Genomic DNA, 14378 nt, shown 5'->3' on the forward strand with positions numbered 1-14378 from the left:
TCGCCGGAAAACCGGAAAAGAATGGACTCGCCGGGGAGGGAAAGTAGTCGGGGACGCTGCTAGAGTCTTCTGGGGTGGAGGCGCGCCGTCGCCGGCGCTGGAGGGTGGAGAACGGACGGACGTCCACACTTTAAGCCGAGTGCGGACGGTCCGCTTCACATCCGGCCTGATATAGATGTCCAGATCCAGCATACCGAATTTCAAAATAAAAAATTAATGCGCCAAATAACAACTAAAACTCTGAAGTAGAGCCAATATCAATGAAAAAGTATTTCCCTAGAAAAATGATGTTCGAAGGAAACTTTTGTGACATTATAAATCAAATACATGAGCAGGTTTGTGATCACCTGAAACTCAAGGCCCTTGCACGCGCAACTATGGTTAGGACCAGAGCATGCTTCCCAACAACATTGGAAATTTCTTTCCGAGCACTATCATCTCGCACTAATATCACCTACTCTGCACCAAAGCCAACTATATTTCCACTATTTCCAAATCTTTTGATGATTGCATTTTCATTTTCTCCAGATTCAAGCACAACCGGAGCTTCCCCATAAATCAGACTGCTTTCTGGTTTTAAAACATCAATTGAAAAAGGAAAAAAGCGATAGATTAACTCAATAATGCTCTGCGATAACTTCAATATACCAGCATGGGTATGGATGTTTTGTGTCAAATGATAAACTTCAGAAATTTGGCCTTTTGTCTTTTCTATCCTCATACTTATCAGTTCTTGACTCCAGCACAAATTCTTGTAGAACAAATGCCGTATATCTTGGAACCTGAAATCAGTACCCCTGGCAATTGTTTGTGCTGTATCACCAGAAAAGACGAATCCCTCGTCTACAGTGTTGCACATATGTTTGAACAAAGCAAGTTGACTCATTGTGAGATCTTTAACCTCATCAATATAAATAAAATCCATCTGATCACCCACATACTTTTCATGCTTAAGTCGACGTTGAAGATCAATTACAAAATCAGCCATATCAAATTCACCATTACCCATCTTCATTTTCTCATAATCTTGAAATATCTCGTATATCTGTTCTCTTTTTGGCTTAGTTATATCAGAAGATCGGCCCTCTGAGAGTTTAACATAATCCTCCTGGCTGAGTTTCCCATCACATGCTTCAATAGCTCCCAAGCCACCTTTTATATGAGAAATAATCTCTGTAAAGACACATGCAGCATCAAGGTTCTTGGTTAGCTGAGTATTAAAATGGGGCCAATATAATGAACTAAACTGCTCATAATTGACTTCTTTTGTCCGAAAAAAGGCCTGAAATGCAACTGATCTCGAATTTCTCAATTGGTCATGAGGAATTGATGCATCTTGGAACCTTGAAAAGTATGAGTTACTCAATGTTCCATCAAGCATCATCAGGAACTTATGGAATGTTATCACAAGAGGGTAGTAACTTGGAGGAATATCATGAAATGAGTCTTGGATGTCCTTGAATTGTGATTCCTCCTCATCAAAATCGATCATATCAATCAAACTTCTTTGAGCTGAGTGACTTCCACCACATGCAAAACTGGAAAATATAAAACATAATGCATAACAATTTAGATATCAAGTCAGGAAGGAAAGAGCTTATTGTATGAGCAACTACATCAGCATTAATAATCTAGCAAAGTAGGTACTAAAGCAGAAAAATGTAAGTAGAAGAATATAATGGTGCAGTCAAACTTCAAACAAAAGAATGCCATCCAAGATATAACCCCTAAGACCAGAATCAATGTGTAATAATTTAAAAAATAATACTCTATAATCACATTTAATATTGTTTTGATGAGTAGTCCTCTCACCGTTTTAAATGTGTAACATGTTGCTTGATAGCAAAACATAGCTTAGGACTCACTGTAACAAAAAGCTGGCGTATAACTTTCCCTTCGGTAGCTGCAGAACTTTGCTCAGCAGTGCTATTTTCAATAACAGAACAGCCCTGTAAAGCCAAATGGTGCCACTGTTCTTTTTGGAATAATTTCATGGTTAGACCAGTGGTCTTCCCAGTACCTGACCGTCCAACTATAAAAGAACTTCTGTGCTGAATTATAATCTCCATTTCCTGGTCTGTAACTTCAAATGGAAGATCCAATTCTCTACCCTCACGGTCAGAAAGCAAATGGTTCACCACACCAGATGATAAAGAGTAAAATTTCATTAGCAACAAACTCTCGCTGACCTGTGAATTCTCAACATAGCTTCTGCTGTCTGAAGTGTCACTAAAAAAATCTCCCTTGGTTTCAGTGACACTAGGATCCTTAAACCGGGAAAATTCCAAAGCCTGTGGAACTTCCAAATTACTGGTAAAAAAAGAGAACCAATGATAAGATACAAGATAAAAAGTTTCAGAATATAAAGGGATATTTGAAGATTATTATGACAAATACACAACATACCCCTCAAAATATTTCTCCTTGCAAAGATTAATAAAAGCATCTGTATATCTGTTTAAAATAGTCTCCAGGCGATATACCAACTTTGGGATATCCTCAAGTGGTAAAATGTCCCAGACCTTTAATACTTGAACGTATCTCACATCCTCTGCAATGTCTGTTGTGCAAACAATATATAGATATTTAACCTTGAATTTCTTCAAGATTATTGACGAGCTACCACAACTTGTCTCTACACTGCGCTTATTAGGCCTCCACCCACTTGAGAGCTTCAGTAGCAGATTAAGTGCGGACTTCTTCACAGAGGCTGACTTCAGTTTCTTGAATGACTTCAAAAACTTATCACTAAAAAGCACCTTTGTATAACCAGATGGTCCAAAGTCAGAAAACCATGTGTGATTGCATAAATTTTTTGAAACTGAAGAGGATAACAGAGGATGAAGAAACAAATAAAACCAAGTTCCTTACCTTCCATCTGGCATTTTTGAAAAGTATTGTTGAGATATATATCCCACATCGGGAATATGGGACCTTGCCTGTGGGTTAATAAGGGTTTGGGCCACTCCACCCATTGCCAATTGGTTTTGGATGTGAACCCCAGACTATTTTATCATGGTATCAGAGCGGGTTACCCACGTCCACGTGTGAAGCCCAATGGCCACACGAACTCCACGTCACCCAAATGTTGTCCACGTGTTAAGCTTGAAGATCCCCACACGTGCGGGGGCGTGTTGAGATATATAAACCACATCGGGAATATGGGACCTTGCCTGTGGGTTAATAAAGGTTTGGGCCACTCCACCTATTGCCAATTGGTTTTGGATGTGAACCCCAGACTACTTTATCAAATATGCTGTCGGGATTGAGAAAATATCAAATTGGTCCAACTCTTTCTTTATGTCTACTATGGCCTTGGCCAAATCCTTGTCTTGATCAGCATTAAAGAAGCATCCACGACTTTTGGCATCAAGAACCAAGGCCTTCCAAACAGAATCACTACTGCATAGGGTTCTTTCATTCCCCAAAATCCAAAGACAGTGCCTAAAAGTCATCAGGGGATCAGTACATATTTCCAAACCTACTGATGAGATTGAAGAGCCCAACATTCAAGCAAAAGTAAAACCATACCTCGCCCTTGTGATACCAACATTGACTGTTTGGGGATTTGAAATGAACTCTAGGGATGGATGGCTGTTGGATCCTACAGTGGACATAATAATTATGTCCTCTTCCCCACCCTGGAACCCGTCAACCGTCTTTACCTTTACTTTAAAGCTATCAAGACTGTCATACTTTTGTCCTACATTTTTCTGAATTGCTGCTACTTGAGCAGCATAGGGAGATACCACACCAACACTGAGTTTCGGTTTTGAATTTATCCATTCTGTATGCATGACAGCATGAGAAAGACAAAAACAAATATTAAACTCCACAAAATAAAATTGCACAATGATATGGTAACAATATTATGATGATTTTGACCTCAACAAAGATTGCTTCATGGGTCAAAGTAAGGACATGAGAGTTTGATCACATTACAAAACTGAAATTACTATAGTCTTGTTTTTAGAGATTTAATTCTTAAGAGAAAAATAAAAAACACTTAATATGCAAAAGAACCTGATGCTACAGATGTTTTAATGTTTTTCGCACCATTAACATGCTCATATTCAAGGGAATGTTGCCATTTAATATACAATTAAACTACTATGTTACAAACAAACAAAAACAAGTATTGGAAACCAGAGACTCAAAAAATATACCAAGATGAAACAGAAATCCAATGTACCTTTGTACAGATTCCGAAGTACTTTCAAAACAATAGAAACCTCGACTATATTCTTTCGACTATGTCCGTTCTCATCCTTATCCTCTCTTCCATCATTTACATTTATAAAAGAATAAGGACCAAACATTGGACCAGGAAGATGGTGCTTCTCATGGCTTTTTTGTGTTACATTAGGAGCATCCAGAATCCGGTTATTATAAAAACAAGAATTTGGGAAGCAACTTATTGATGGCTGCATTCTGTACTGCATATCTAAAAGGTGTTTTGGGTGACCCATTGAGCTTAACCTATCAAACAAACTTCTTGCAAAACCAGATTCTCGAGAGACCTATACAGGAACCAAAAAAAAAAAAAAAAATAAGAAGATAAATGATGCATGAAGATGAATAAAAAATTTCAATAAGACGCGCAGCTATGATAATTCAAAAGCAGCAACTTACATTGCTTTTCACCATAGCTAGTAATTGGCATTCATCACCAACAAGAACGACATGTCTTACTCCAGGTAACTGGAGGGGTATAGTTGATTCACACTCCTTCAATTGTGCGGCTTCATCAATAACCACAATGGTAAATGATATTTCTGCTCTATGCAACTTAAAGGAACTGGATGCAGTACACAATACTAAGGATGCACTTTGGAAACATAAATCCATTAGATCACTTTCATCCCTAAAATCTGGGAGCTCAAGTTCACTAAGAGAACACTGTAAAGCGCGTAAAGCTGCAAGGCATTCTCTTCTCTGGATGAAGAGAGGAATTGAGTGAACCATGTATAACTCAGATGCAGCCCCTACCTCTGAACAAGAAAAAAGGCCCTCCAATGCTTCTGAATGAACATTACATTCAAACAGCAACATCTCAAAGGAATCAACTAACAGGATAAGAGAAACCATATCACTGAATATGTGTTCTGAAATGCAGTATTTGCTTATATGGGTACTGAAGATAGAGATGCAATATTTTAGTGGTGTTGCAGTAGACACAAATGTATCTCTGAAATATTCAATAAATGTTTTGCACTTCCGCTCGCTAAATTCTGGCTCACTTCTGCTTTCATTGTTCATTTCACAAACACTATTTTGTTCCCTCTCTTTGGTCAGCTCATTAGCCAAGTAAATATTGTAATGACAAACACAATGTTCAAGTAAATTGATCATGGAAGCAAAGCAATGCCTCCACCCAGTTTGTGGTCCTAAGCACTCGATGAGCCTTTGAATACGGTGACCCAAATATAAGTCTTCAATATTTGAACCAACTTTGAGTTTGATTCGTTCCTTATCCCCAAATAAAAGGATTTCTCCGAGTGAACAAAACATTGCATTGGACTGCTCTTCTGTCACCAATTTAAGAAGACGAGCGGCAACTTCAGTTATTGCAACATTTGTTGGGGCACAAACAAGAGTCCTACAATTCATCTTTAACAGAGTAAAAAGCAGAGTAGCTATGGTTTTAGTTTTTCCTGTCCCAGGAGGACCCCATACAAGTTCCACCGAAGACTTTGCATCATGATGCAGCATTCCAAGACAGGCCAAAACTGCCCCAGATTGGGCCTTATTCAGTCCAGACAAGAAATTATCATCTAACCCCTTCTCCATAATGTCATTATTCTTTTTATAGGAGAGATTTTCCTGAGCCTGTTATCAAGCACAATCATTTCAGTCAGTTCCATCGATAGACATGAACTTACAAACATAACTACAGAAATGTCAAATAAAATAATAACATGAGAGAGAGAGATATAGGGTTCAATAAAGTCGAAACGTATACATAATTACATCAAAGAAAAGTGCTAATAATTTGAACTGTTCAATAGAGTTCAGAGATTAATCATTCTTTCACATTAAACAGGAACACGTCTCAGTCTAATTATCACACCATCATTAAGAGAATTTGTTAGGTATGAAGAAATAATGCATAGACAGATTTATAAGTTTTCTGGCTAGTATTACAGTACACATTATATGTTGTATTCGTACCAATGTACCATGCAGGTAAATGAAACGGAAAATTAACCAACAAATCAAATCTATGGATCCTTGAGGTCTTACCACAGAATCAGGGCATAGAACTTCCTTGATAATTTTTAGATTTCCTGACATTTGCAATGCGTTGCATATTCTTCTACTGGGGATTAAATTCAACAAGAAAGCAACAAACAGTGATGTGCTATCGTCGACTTCAAACTCTTTTGAAGACTCGATTTTAAAACAAAGAGAAGTACCCTCTTCCACATCTTCAACCTCAACTACATCCCCATTCCCATCTGTTTCCTGAATTTGTGAGATGCTAGACACAAGATGAGTGACAGATGCAAACGACCATGACCTCCCAGTCAATTGTATTTCAGAAATAGGTTCAGGTTTAGCATTTGCTAAAATAAAAAGATCCCCAGGCAAAGTATTGTATTGTTCCTTGCCACGATCACTGAACCTGTTTCACAAAAAATTAACCTTGATTCTATATTGCTTTAATCCATATGGTTTGGACTCTTTAAAATCAACTACTTCTGCAAATGGGGCCCCGTCAATTGTTTCCATACTGGACTGTAACTGAGCTCGAGTTTCTTCCAGTAATGGTTATAGATAAGATCCAAAGTACTGGTCAACCGACTGAAATGATTCCGGAATCTTTTCCACCTAGAAAAAATGAAAGCTCAAAATAAGTTCCGGAAAGAGATCAGTACTACTTTCTTTATAATTATGTAAATAACACTTCATCGTCAGAAAATATAAACTCAAACAACATGCATTCAGAGTCTTTCAAAGCATTAAGCCATTAATAAGAACATAATACTCACAGTAGGATTCAAGTCAATCTTATAATCCAGGGTTTCCGTATAAAAATTGTTAGTAATTTCTTATCATTAAATGGAATTAAGAAGCTAGCAATCCAAAATTATATTTTAAAAATGTCAAATCTGTTGTAAGTATGGCTATTCATGTCACCTCCATTAGTGTGCGTCAGTTATGCTATTTAGGAATTAATAGTGATTAAGAGAATAAATGGTATTTCATTCTCTTTGTAACTGATTACTATTCATTACTTGCCTTTTGTATACATGAGGTAGTAGTATATAAACCTCATATGAGATGAATAAAAGACTTACCATATTGTCTGCATCAAAACTCTCTCAGTCTCAAATCCTTTTTTCACTTTATATTACAACACGTTATCAAACACGAATAGCTCTAAGTTTTGGATCGACTGCGGATTGCCGAGAGAAGAGACGGATTCCTTTTTGGTGACAGACAAGAAGCGAAAGAGACGAAATACTCTTTGGTTGCTGTGAAGAGGTGATTCATGCATCACTCTATCAACATCATCTACTAGCTCTTCAACCAAGTAGGTTTCTCTAATTTTATGATTTTCACGTTCATGCCTATTAGCCTATATATAGTTGAGTAAGAAAAATCTCCATGATGCATGAACCCATTTTACTATATGATGGTTACTTTTTAGATTGCTTGGAAAAGAACACAATTGCATGTTCAACTGAGATTTAACAAAATGCAAAAACAAAATGCTATTTCTAGGATTTGAACCCAGCCAACGCAAGTTGGTATCCAGCATGTCGTCCAACCATTGTACCATATGGTAATTGATACCAATAATTCAATGTTAATACAAATTACTGCCAGCAGCAAATTACATGCCATTTAATTTGACGTTATCATAATTATTGGTTCTTAATTTATTAACTTTGATTCAGACATTACCATAACGGTTTTGTGGTATTTATTTCTTATTAATTGTCATAATTATTTTACAATGGGACCTGCTCAGTTTATTTGAATATATATATTTAAGGAACCAGAAGTTCATTCTCAAATATTGAATAAAAAAACATCACACATATATCGAACCTGTAGTTTCGATAGACATTGAAAAGGTTATGAATCTTCTCAAATAGGCTCACCCACTTGGATTCGATGTCTAGGAAAATCGCCTGAGGTGTGTGCTTAAGAGAGCCTCGCTCCACCACCTCAGTCCCTCTTACTTGGTCGTATTCATTTGGAGCTACCGAAAGGGTTGGGTAGTAATTTTTCATGTATATCGAACTTGTCATTTCGATAATGCCATATAAGGAACCTGAAGTTCCCTTTATAAATTCACCATAAATGTTCAAATTTGGTTTTTCATAAATGTTATAGAACCTGAAGTTCTTATTCATTGTTTATGGAAGTTTTTACCCATAACACTGATTATTATCATTTAAATTCTGGTAGAGAATGGGAATCCTCAACAAGCTTGAGTTTGTCGCTTTGGAAGTTTCCGGACGGAACTACCTCAAGTGGACCCAAGATGTCAAGCTTCATCTGACTGCACAAAAGATGAGAACAACGAGCAATGCTGACAATATTGCTCCAGAAGATATGAAAGCTAGGGCTATGATTTTCCTTAGGAAGCATATGGAGGAAGCCCTGACTGTGGAGTACTTAGCTGAAGAGGACCCACGGTCTCTTTGGGTCGCTCTAGAAGAGCGATTCAATCATCAGAAGGCCATATATTTGCCACAAGGAAGGCATGACTGGCAGAACATACGTTTTCAAGATTTCAAGACTGTGAATGAGTATAACTCTGAAATATGCCGCATTCGGTCACTCCTAAAATTCTGTGGAGAAGAGCGCACAGAAGCTGATCTATTGGAGAAAACTCTCTCCACTTTCCCTCCTTGTATGGTCCTGTAGCAGCAATACAGGGAGAGAAACTTTGCTAGATTCTCTGAATTGATCACTACTTTGTTGCTCGCTGAAAAGAACAACGACCTTCTTATGCAGAATGATCAAGCGAGGCCCATTGGTGCTAGAGCAGCTCCTTTGCCTGAAGCAAATATTGTTGCCCATCGCGGAAATAATCGCGTAAGGAGGAACATGGGCCGTGGAAAGGGAAGAAGAAATGGACCCAGAAATGGCCCATATGACCGTGAACCCCAAAGAAATGGCCCTAGAGGCCGAGGAGGACGTGGTCAAGGCCCACGTGGTAGGAACCGAAATGCTCCAGCTCATCAAGCTCAAGTCAGAGAGAATGCTGGCCCGGCCCGTCGCCCTCAAAATCAGCATAATTTATGTTATAGATGTGGAGGCACTGATCATTGGTCTCGCACCTGTCGTGCAACGAATGAGAAGATAGAAGAGTATCACGCTAGACGCGGAACTCAAGAGGCCAATCTTGTGGAAGAGGCAGTCCCTATTAATACCACCTTGGAGATCGCTGATTTTCAAGCGGCCAATGAATACATTGAGGATTGAAAACCGGAAGACTTGGAAATAAAAGGCACTTATGCCATATTTATATTATTATCATAAATATGTTTTTATTTTCCGGATAATATTTGGTGATTTTGGAATAATTATTTTTATTAATTTGGTTGTGCTTGGATATTTAATTCAATAAAATTATTTATTTTCGTACATGTGATCCATTGAATTAAATTTATGAATAGGCATATCTTGTGGGGGAGTTTCTTGTCTGGCTGATAGTGCTACTACGCACACCATACTCCAAGACAAAAAATATTTTTCAAATTTTTCGCCTACTCATACCTCTGTGACAACCATATCGGGTGAGTCCAACCTGATCGAGGGTCATGGCAAAGCCCATTTTATATTGTCCAATGGTACCGAATTTACCATTAATGAGGTTTTATATTCTCCACGTTCTAGAAGAACGTTGTTGAGTTTTAAAGATATCCGAGCCAACGGTTACCACGTTGAGACTACTGAGGAAAAAGGAGTGGAATACCTTTGCATAACCTCAAACTTGTATGGCCGGAAGCGTACATTGGAGAAACTAAAATGCCTATCTAGTGGTCTCTATATGACCACCATTAGATTGATTGAGGCCAATCACATCACTAGCCAGAAGCTACCGAATTCAAGCAACTATTTACTTTGGCATGACCGTTTGGGACATCCTGGTCAAAATATGATGCGCCGTATCCTAAATTCATCACACGGGCATCTCCTTACCAATAAGGATCTTGTTTATAGCAACACATTGTGCCAAGCTTGCTCATTGGGAAAGTTAAATGTAAGACCATCCTATGCAAAGATTGAAAAGGACTCCATCCTTTTTCTACAAAGAATACAAGGGGATGTATGTGGACCTATCCAACCACCATGCGGACCATTTAAATATTTCATGGTTTTGGTTGATGCATCGACGAGGTGGTCACATGTTACGCTATTGTCCACGAGAAATGCTGTGTTTGCTAAACTCCTTGCCCAAATTATTAAATTAAGGGCTCACCATCCGGATTATCCAATCAAGTCCATAAGACTTGATAATGCCGGGGAGTTTACATCGAAATCTTTCGATGATTATTGCATGTCCCTTGGGATTAATGTTGAACATCCGGTTTCCCATGTTCACACCCAAAATGGTCTCGCAGAAGCATTCATTAAAAGATTACAAATGATTGCACAGACTTTGGTAATACGCACCAAGCTCCCAGTATCTGCGTGGGGCTATGCAATTTTGCATGCAGCCATGTTGGTCCGACTGAGGCCCATTGCCACCCAACCTTATTCTGCGTTACAGTTGGTGACTGGGTACGGACCTGATGTTTCGCACTTACGCGTATTTGGGTGCGCAGTTTTTGTGCCAATTGCGCCGCCACAACGTACCAAAATGGGTCCTCAACGAAGGATGGGCATCTATGTCGGATATGAATCCCCATCCATTATACGCTTTTTAGAGCCCTTGACAGGAGATCTCTTTACCGCAAGATTTGCGGATTGTCACTTCGATGAGACAGTCTTCCCGTCGTTAGGGGGAGATAAGAACGATAATGTTCCTGATGAACGACGTGAATTGACATAGAATGTCCCCACTATGTCTCATCTCGATCCCCGAACCGCATAATGTGATGGTGAAGTGCGGAGAATTATAGATCTACAGAGTGTAGCCCAAAATATGCTAGACGTTTTCTCTGATCTAGCTAAAGTGACGAGATCACATATACCTGCTGCAAATGTACCTGCAAGGATAGATGTCTCAGTAGGACGCGTCGTTCCAGATGGACAAGGTACGGCCATGGCGGCTAACCAGTCATATGTCCCTGCCCAGAAACGAGGTAGACCGTTAGGTTCGAAGGATTCTTATCCCCGGAAGAGGGTAAACTCGGCACAAATGAATCCACTTGACATTGCCATCTCAACTGATCCATCTCACGAGACAATTCCGGATTATGGGTCTGTTCTAGAAGAAACGACGTCGGGGGACTCCTCAACGTTGGAACCCACTCCCGAGAATAGAGAAATCTCGGTAAATTATGCATGTTTAAATGAGATATGGAATCGCAATGAGATTATCATCGATGATGTATTTGTATTCGCAGTAGCTACTGAAATTATAATTAGCGATGACATCGAACCTCGCTCCGTTGATGAATGTCAACGTAAAGACGACTGGCCAAAATGGAAAGAAGCAATCCAGGTCGAATTAGATTCCTTAACAAAGAGAAAAGGTGTTTGGACCTGTTGCTCCCACACCTCCCCAAGTTAAACCTGTAGGATTTAAATGGGTATTTGTAAGGAAGCGTAACGAGAAAAACGAGATTGTGAGATACAAGGCTCGTCTAGTGGCGCAAGGATTTTCTCAACTCCCTGGGATTGATTACGAGGAGACGTATTCTCCCGTAATGGACGTTATAACGTTCCGCTACCTTATCAGTTTGGTAGTTTCCGAAAAACTGAGTATGCAGCTAATGGATGTGGTAACAGCTTATCTCTATGGGGATCTTGATACAGAGATTTACATGAAAGTTCCTGAAGGACTCAAGATACCTGATGAAAATAGTTCTAGACCACGGAACACGCTCTCAATTCGTTTGAGGCGTTCACTTTATGGATTGAAACAATCTGGACGGATGTGGTATAACCGTCTAAGTGAATATTTGATCAGGTTGGGATATGTGAATAATGAATTATGCCCATGCGTGTTTATTAAGAAAACAAGTTCTGGATTTGCAATTGTGGCGGTCTATGTCGATGACATGAACCTGATTGGTACTCCAGAAGAGATCAAGGAAACTGCTAAGCATCTGAAGTCAGAATTCGAAATGAAAGATCTTGGGAGAACAAATTATTGCCTCGGCTTAGAACTCGAGCACTGTGCTGATGGCATTTTGCTTCATCAATCAAACTACATCCAGAAGATGTTAAGACGCTTTAATGAAGATAAAGTAAAGCCTTCAAGCACTCCCATGATCGTCTGAAGTCTAGACCCGAAGAAAGACCCGTTTCGTCCTGCAGATGATAACGAAGAGATATTGGCACCTGAAGTACCATACCTAAGTGCAATAGACCCATTGTTGTACTTGGCCCAATGTACTAGACTAGACATTTCTTTTGTTGTGAACTTGCTAGCTCGATATAGCTCAGCGCCAACACGTCGCCATTGGAATGGTGTAAAAGACGTCTTTCGCTACCTTAGAGGTACGACAAATATGGGTTTATTCTATCCCTACGCATCAAAGAATGGATCAAGCCCCCTTGATTCTCAGTATGATGCACGCCTTGTTGGATATGCTGATGCAGGCTATCTATCTGACCCGCATAAGGCGCGTTCCCAAACTGGGTATGTCTTTACCATTGGGAATACTGCAATTTCTTGGAGGTCTACGAAACAGACCCTTGTTTCTACTTCTTCAAATCATGTTGAGATCATAGCTCTTTATGAAACAGTACGTGAATGTGTATGGTTGAGAGCCATCACAAAGCATGTTCGAAATGCATGTGGACTACATTCCACCACTGATGAACCAACCACTATCCACGAAGATAATGCAGCTTGCATCGAGCAAATTAAGACGGGATTCATCAAAGGAGATAACACCAAACACATTTCACCGAAGTTCTTCTTCAATCAGCAACAACAAGAGCATCAAAAGATTGAAGTCAAACAAATTCGATCTGAAGACAATCGTGCAGACCTCTTCACCAAGTCATTACCAAAGTCTACATTCAAGAAGCATATAGAAGGTATCGGTCTACGTAAATTATCTAAATTACCTAACATGTAATTTTCAGGGGGAGTCGAAATCAGGGAGAGTATCTTGAAGTATACCCACTTGACTATCGTGTACTCTTTTTGTCCTTCGCTCAGGTTTATTTTGTCCCACTGGGTTTTGTTACCTGGCAAGGTTTTAACGAGGCACATCTTTGGTATGGTCAACCCACTCACTACATCTTGAAGATGAGTTGATTCGACATATACCTATTTGCTCATCTTTTTCCTTCGACCACGGGTTTTTTCCCATTGGGTTTACCGTGGCAAGGTTTTGGTGTAGCAACCTTAGTGTATTCCTCTCGTAGATACAATACCTACTTATAAATTCTAAATGGGTAGACTTCATCAATCTACAAGCTTTTAATTAAAGGCAAATGACAAAGCAAGGCCAACGCACTGACATGAAATATCCAAGGGGGAGTATTGTAAATATGACTATTCATGTCACCTCCATTAGTGTGCATCAGTTATGCTATTTAGGAATTAATAGTGATTAAGAGAATAAATGGTATTTCATTCTCTTTGTAACTGATTACTATTCATTACTTGCCTTTTGTATACATGAGGTAGTAGTATATAAACCTCATATGATATAAATAAAAGACTTACCATATTGTCTGCATCAAAACTCTCTCACTCTCAATCATATTTGTAGATGGCTACCATTAGATTGTAGTAGAAACTCCAAAAGCTTTAGTGATGATACTTAACAAATACATAAAAGCTGAGTGCACATATACAGCCGCAATATACCCATGTTTCATTTGCCCATTTTTGTAGATGGCTACCATTAGATTGTAGTGGAAAAAGACATAAGAATCAGAAAACTAAACTCACTACTAGGCAAAAGTGTCTACATCAAACTCACTACTGTTTGAGCTATAATTCCAATCACTACAAAAATATTACACACAGCAGCATAAAGATGTTACCTTTCTTCAACAAAACCACTAGGGATCAAGAAAATACCTTGTTCTTGTAAAGATCGTCATGGAAAATGTCTTCAAGGGACCAAGAAAACACAGTCTCAGTAAAATTCACCATCGAGTACTCTCACTCAAGTCTCTCTACCTCTTCTCTAACATAAAGCAAACGATTATGATCCCAGTTGTTTCATCAAAACCCACTTGAAGAGAGAGAGAGAGAGAGAGAGAGAGAGAGAGAGAGAGAG

General features: G+C 39.0%; 2 protein-coding genes across 2 annotated transcripts in view; one reads left to right on the forward strand and one right to left on the reverse strand.

The window, feature by feature from the left end:
- The window catches only part of LOC101299040, a 9977-nt gene extending 1716 nt beyond the window's left edge, over window positions 1-8261 (reverse strand). The window contains exons 1-11 of the mRNA XM_004289385.1: window positions 8059-8261; window positions 6244-6625; window positions 4633-5829; window positions 4193-4520; window positions 3532-3787; window positions 3266-3444; window positions 2872-2909; window positions 2407-2759; window positions 1813-2310; window positions 739-1538; window positions 539-684 (exon numbers count right to left, since the gene is read on the reverse strand). Coding sequence (XP_004289433.1) covers window positions 539-684; window positions 739-1538; window positions 1813-2310; window positions 2407-2759; window positions 2872-2909; window positions 3266-3444; window positions 3532-3787; window positions 4193-4520; window positions 4633-5829; window positions 6244-6625; window positions 8059-8261 — 4380 coding nt within the window. The remainder of the gene's footprint in view (window positions 1-538; window positions 685-738; window positions 1539-1812; window positions 2311-2406; window positions 2760-2871; window positions 2910-3265; window positions 3445-3531; window positions 3788-4192; window positions 4521-4632; window positions 5830-6243; window positions 6626-8058) is intronic.
- Window positions 8262-8424: 163 nt separating this feature from the next.
- LOC101299333 lies at window positions 8425-9444 on the forward strand. The gene is made up of 2 exons (XM_004289386.1): window positions 8425-8874; window positions 8974-9444. Exons 1-2 carry the CDS (start codon window positions 8425-8427, stop codon window positions 9442-9444), a joined length of 921 nt encoding a protein of 306 aa, XP_004289434.1.
- The last annotated feature ends 4934 nt before the right edge of the window (window positions 9445-14378 follow it).

Source organism: Fragaria vesca, linkage group LG1, assembly GCF_000184155.1.
Source record: "Fragaria vesca subsp. vesca linkage group LG1, FraVesHawaii_1.0, whole genome shotgun sequence".
Lineage (NCBI taxonomy): Eukaryota > Viridiplantae > Streptophyta > Magnoliopsida > Rosales > Rosaceae > Fragaria > Fragaria vesca.

What these genes read in the sequence shown, in the direction of transcription:
- LOC101299333 (XM_004289386.1), top strand. Translation starts at nt 8,425, where the DNA reads ATGGGAATCCTCAACAAGCTTGAGTTTGTCGCTTTGGAAGTTTCCGGA. An exon ending in CCACTTTCCCTCCTTGTATG is followed by an intron (nt 8,875 to 8,973) that starts GTCCTGTAGCAG and finishes CTTCTTATGCAG; the next exon opens with AATGATCAAGCGAGGCCCAT.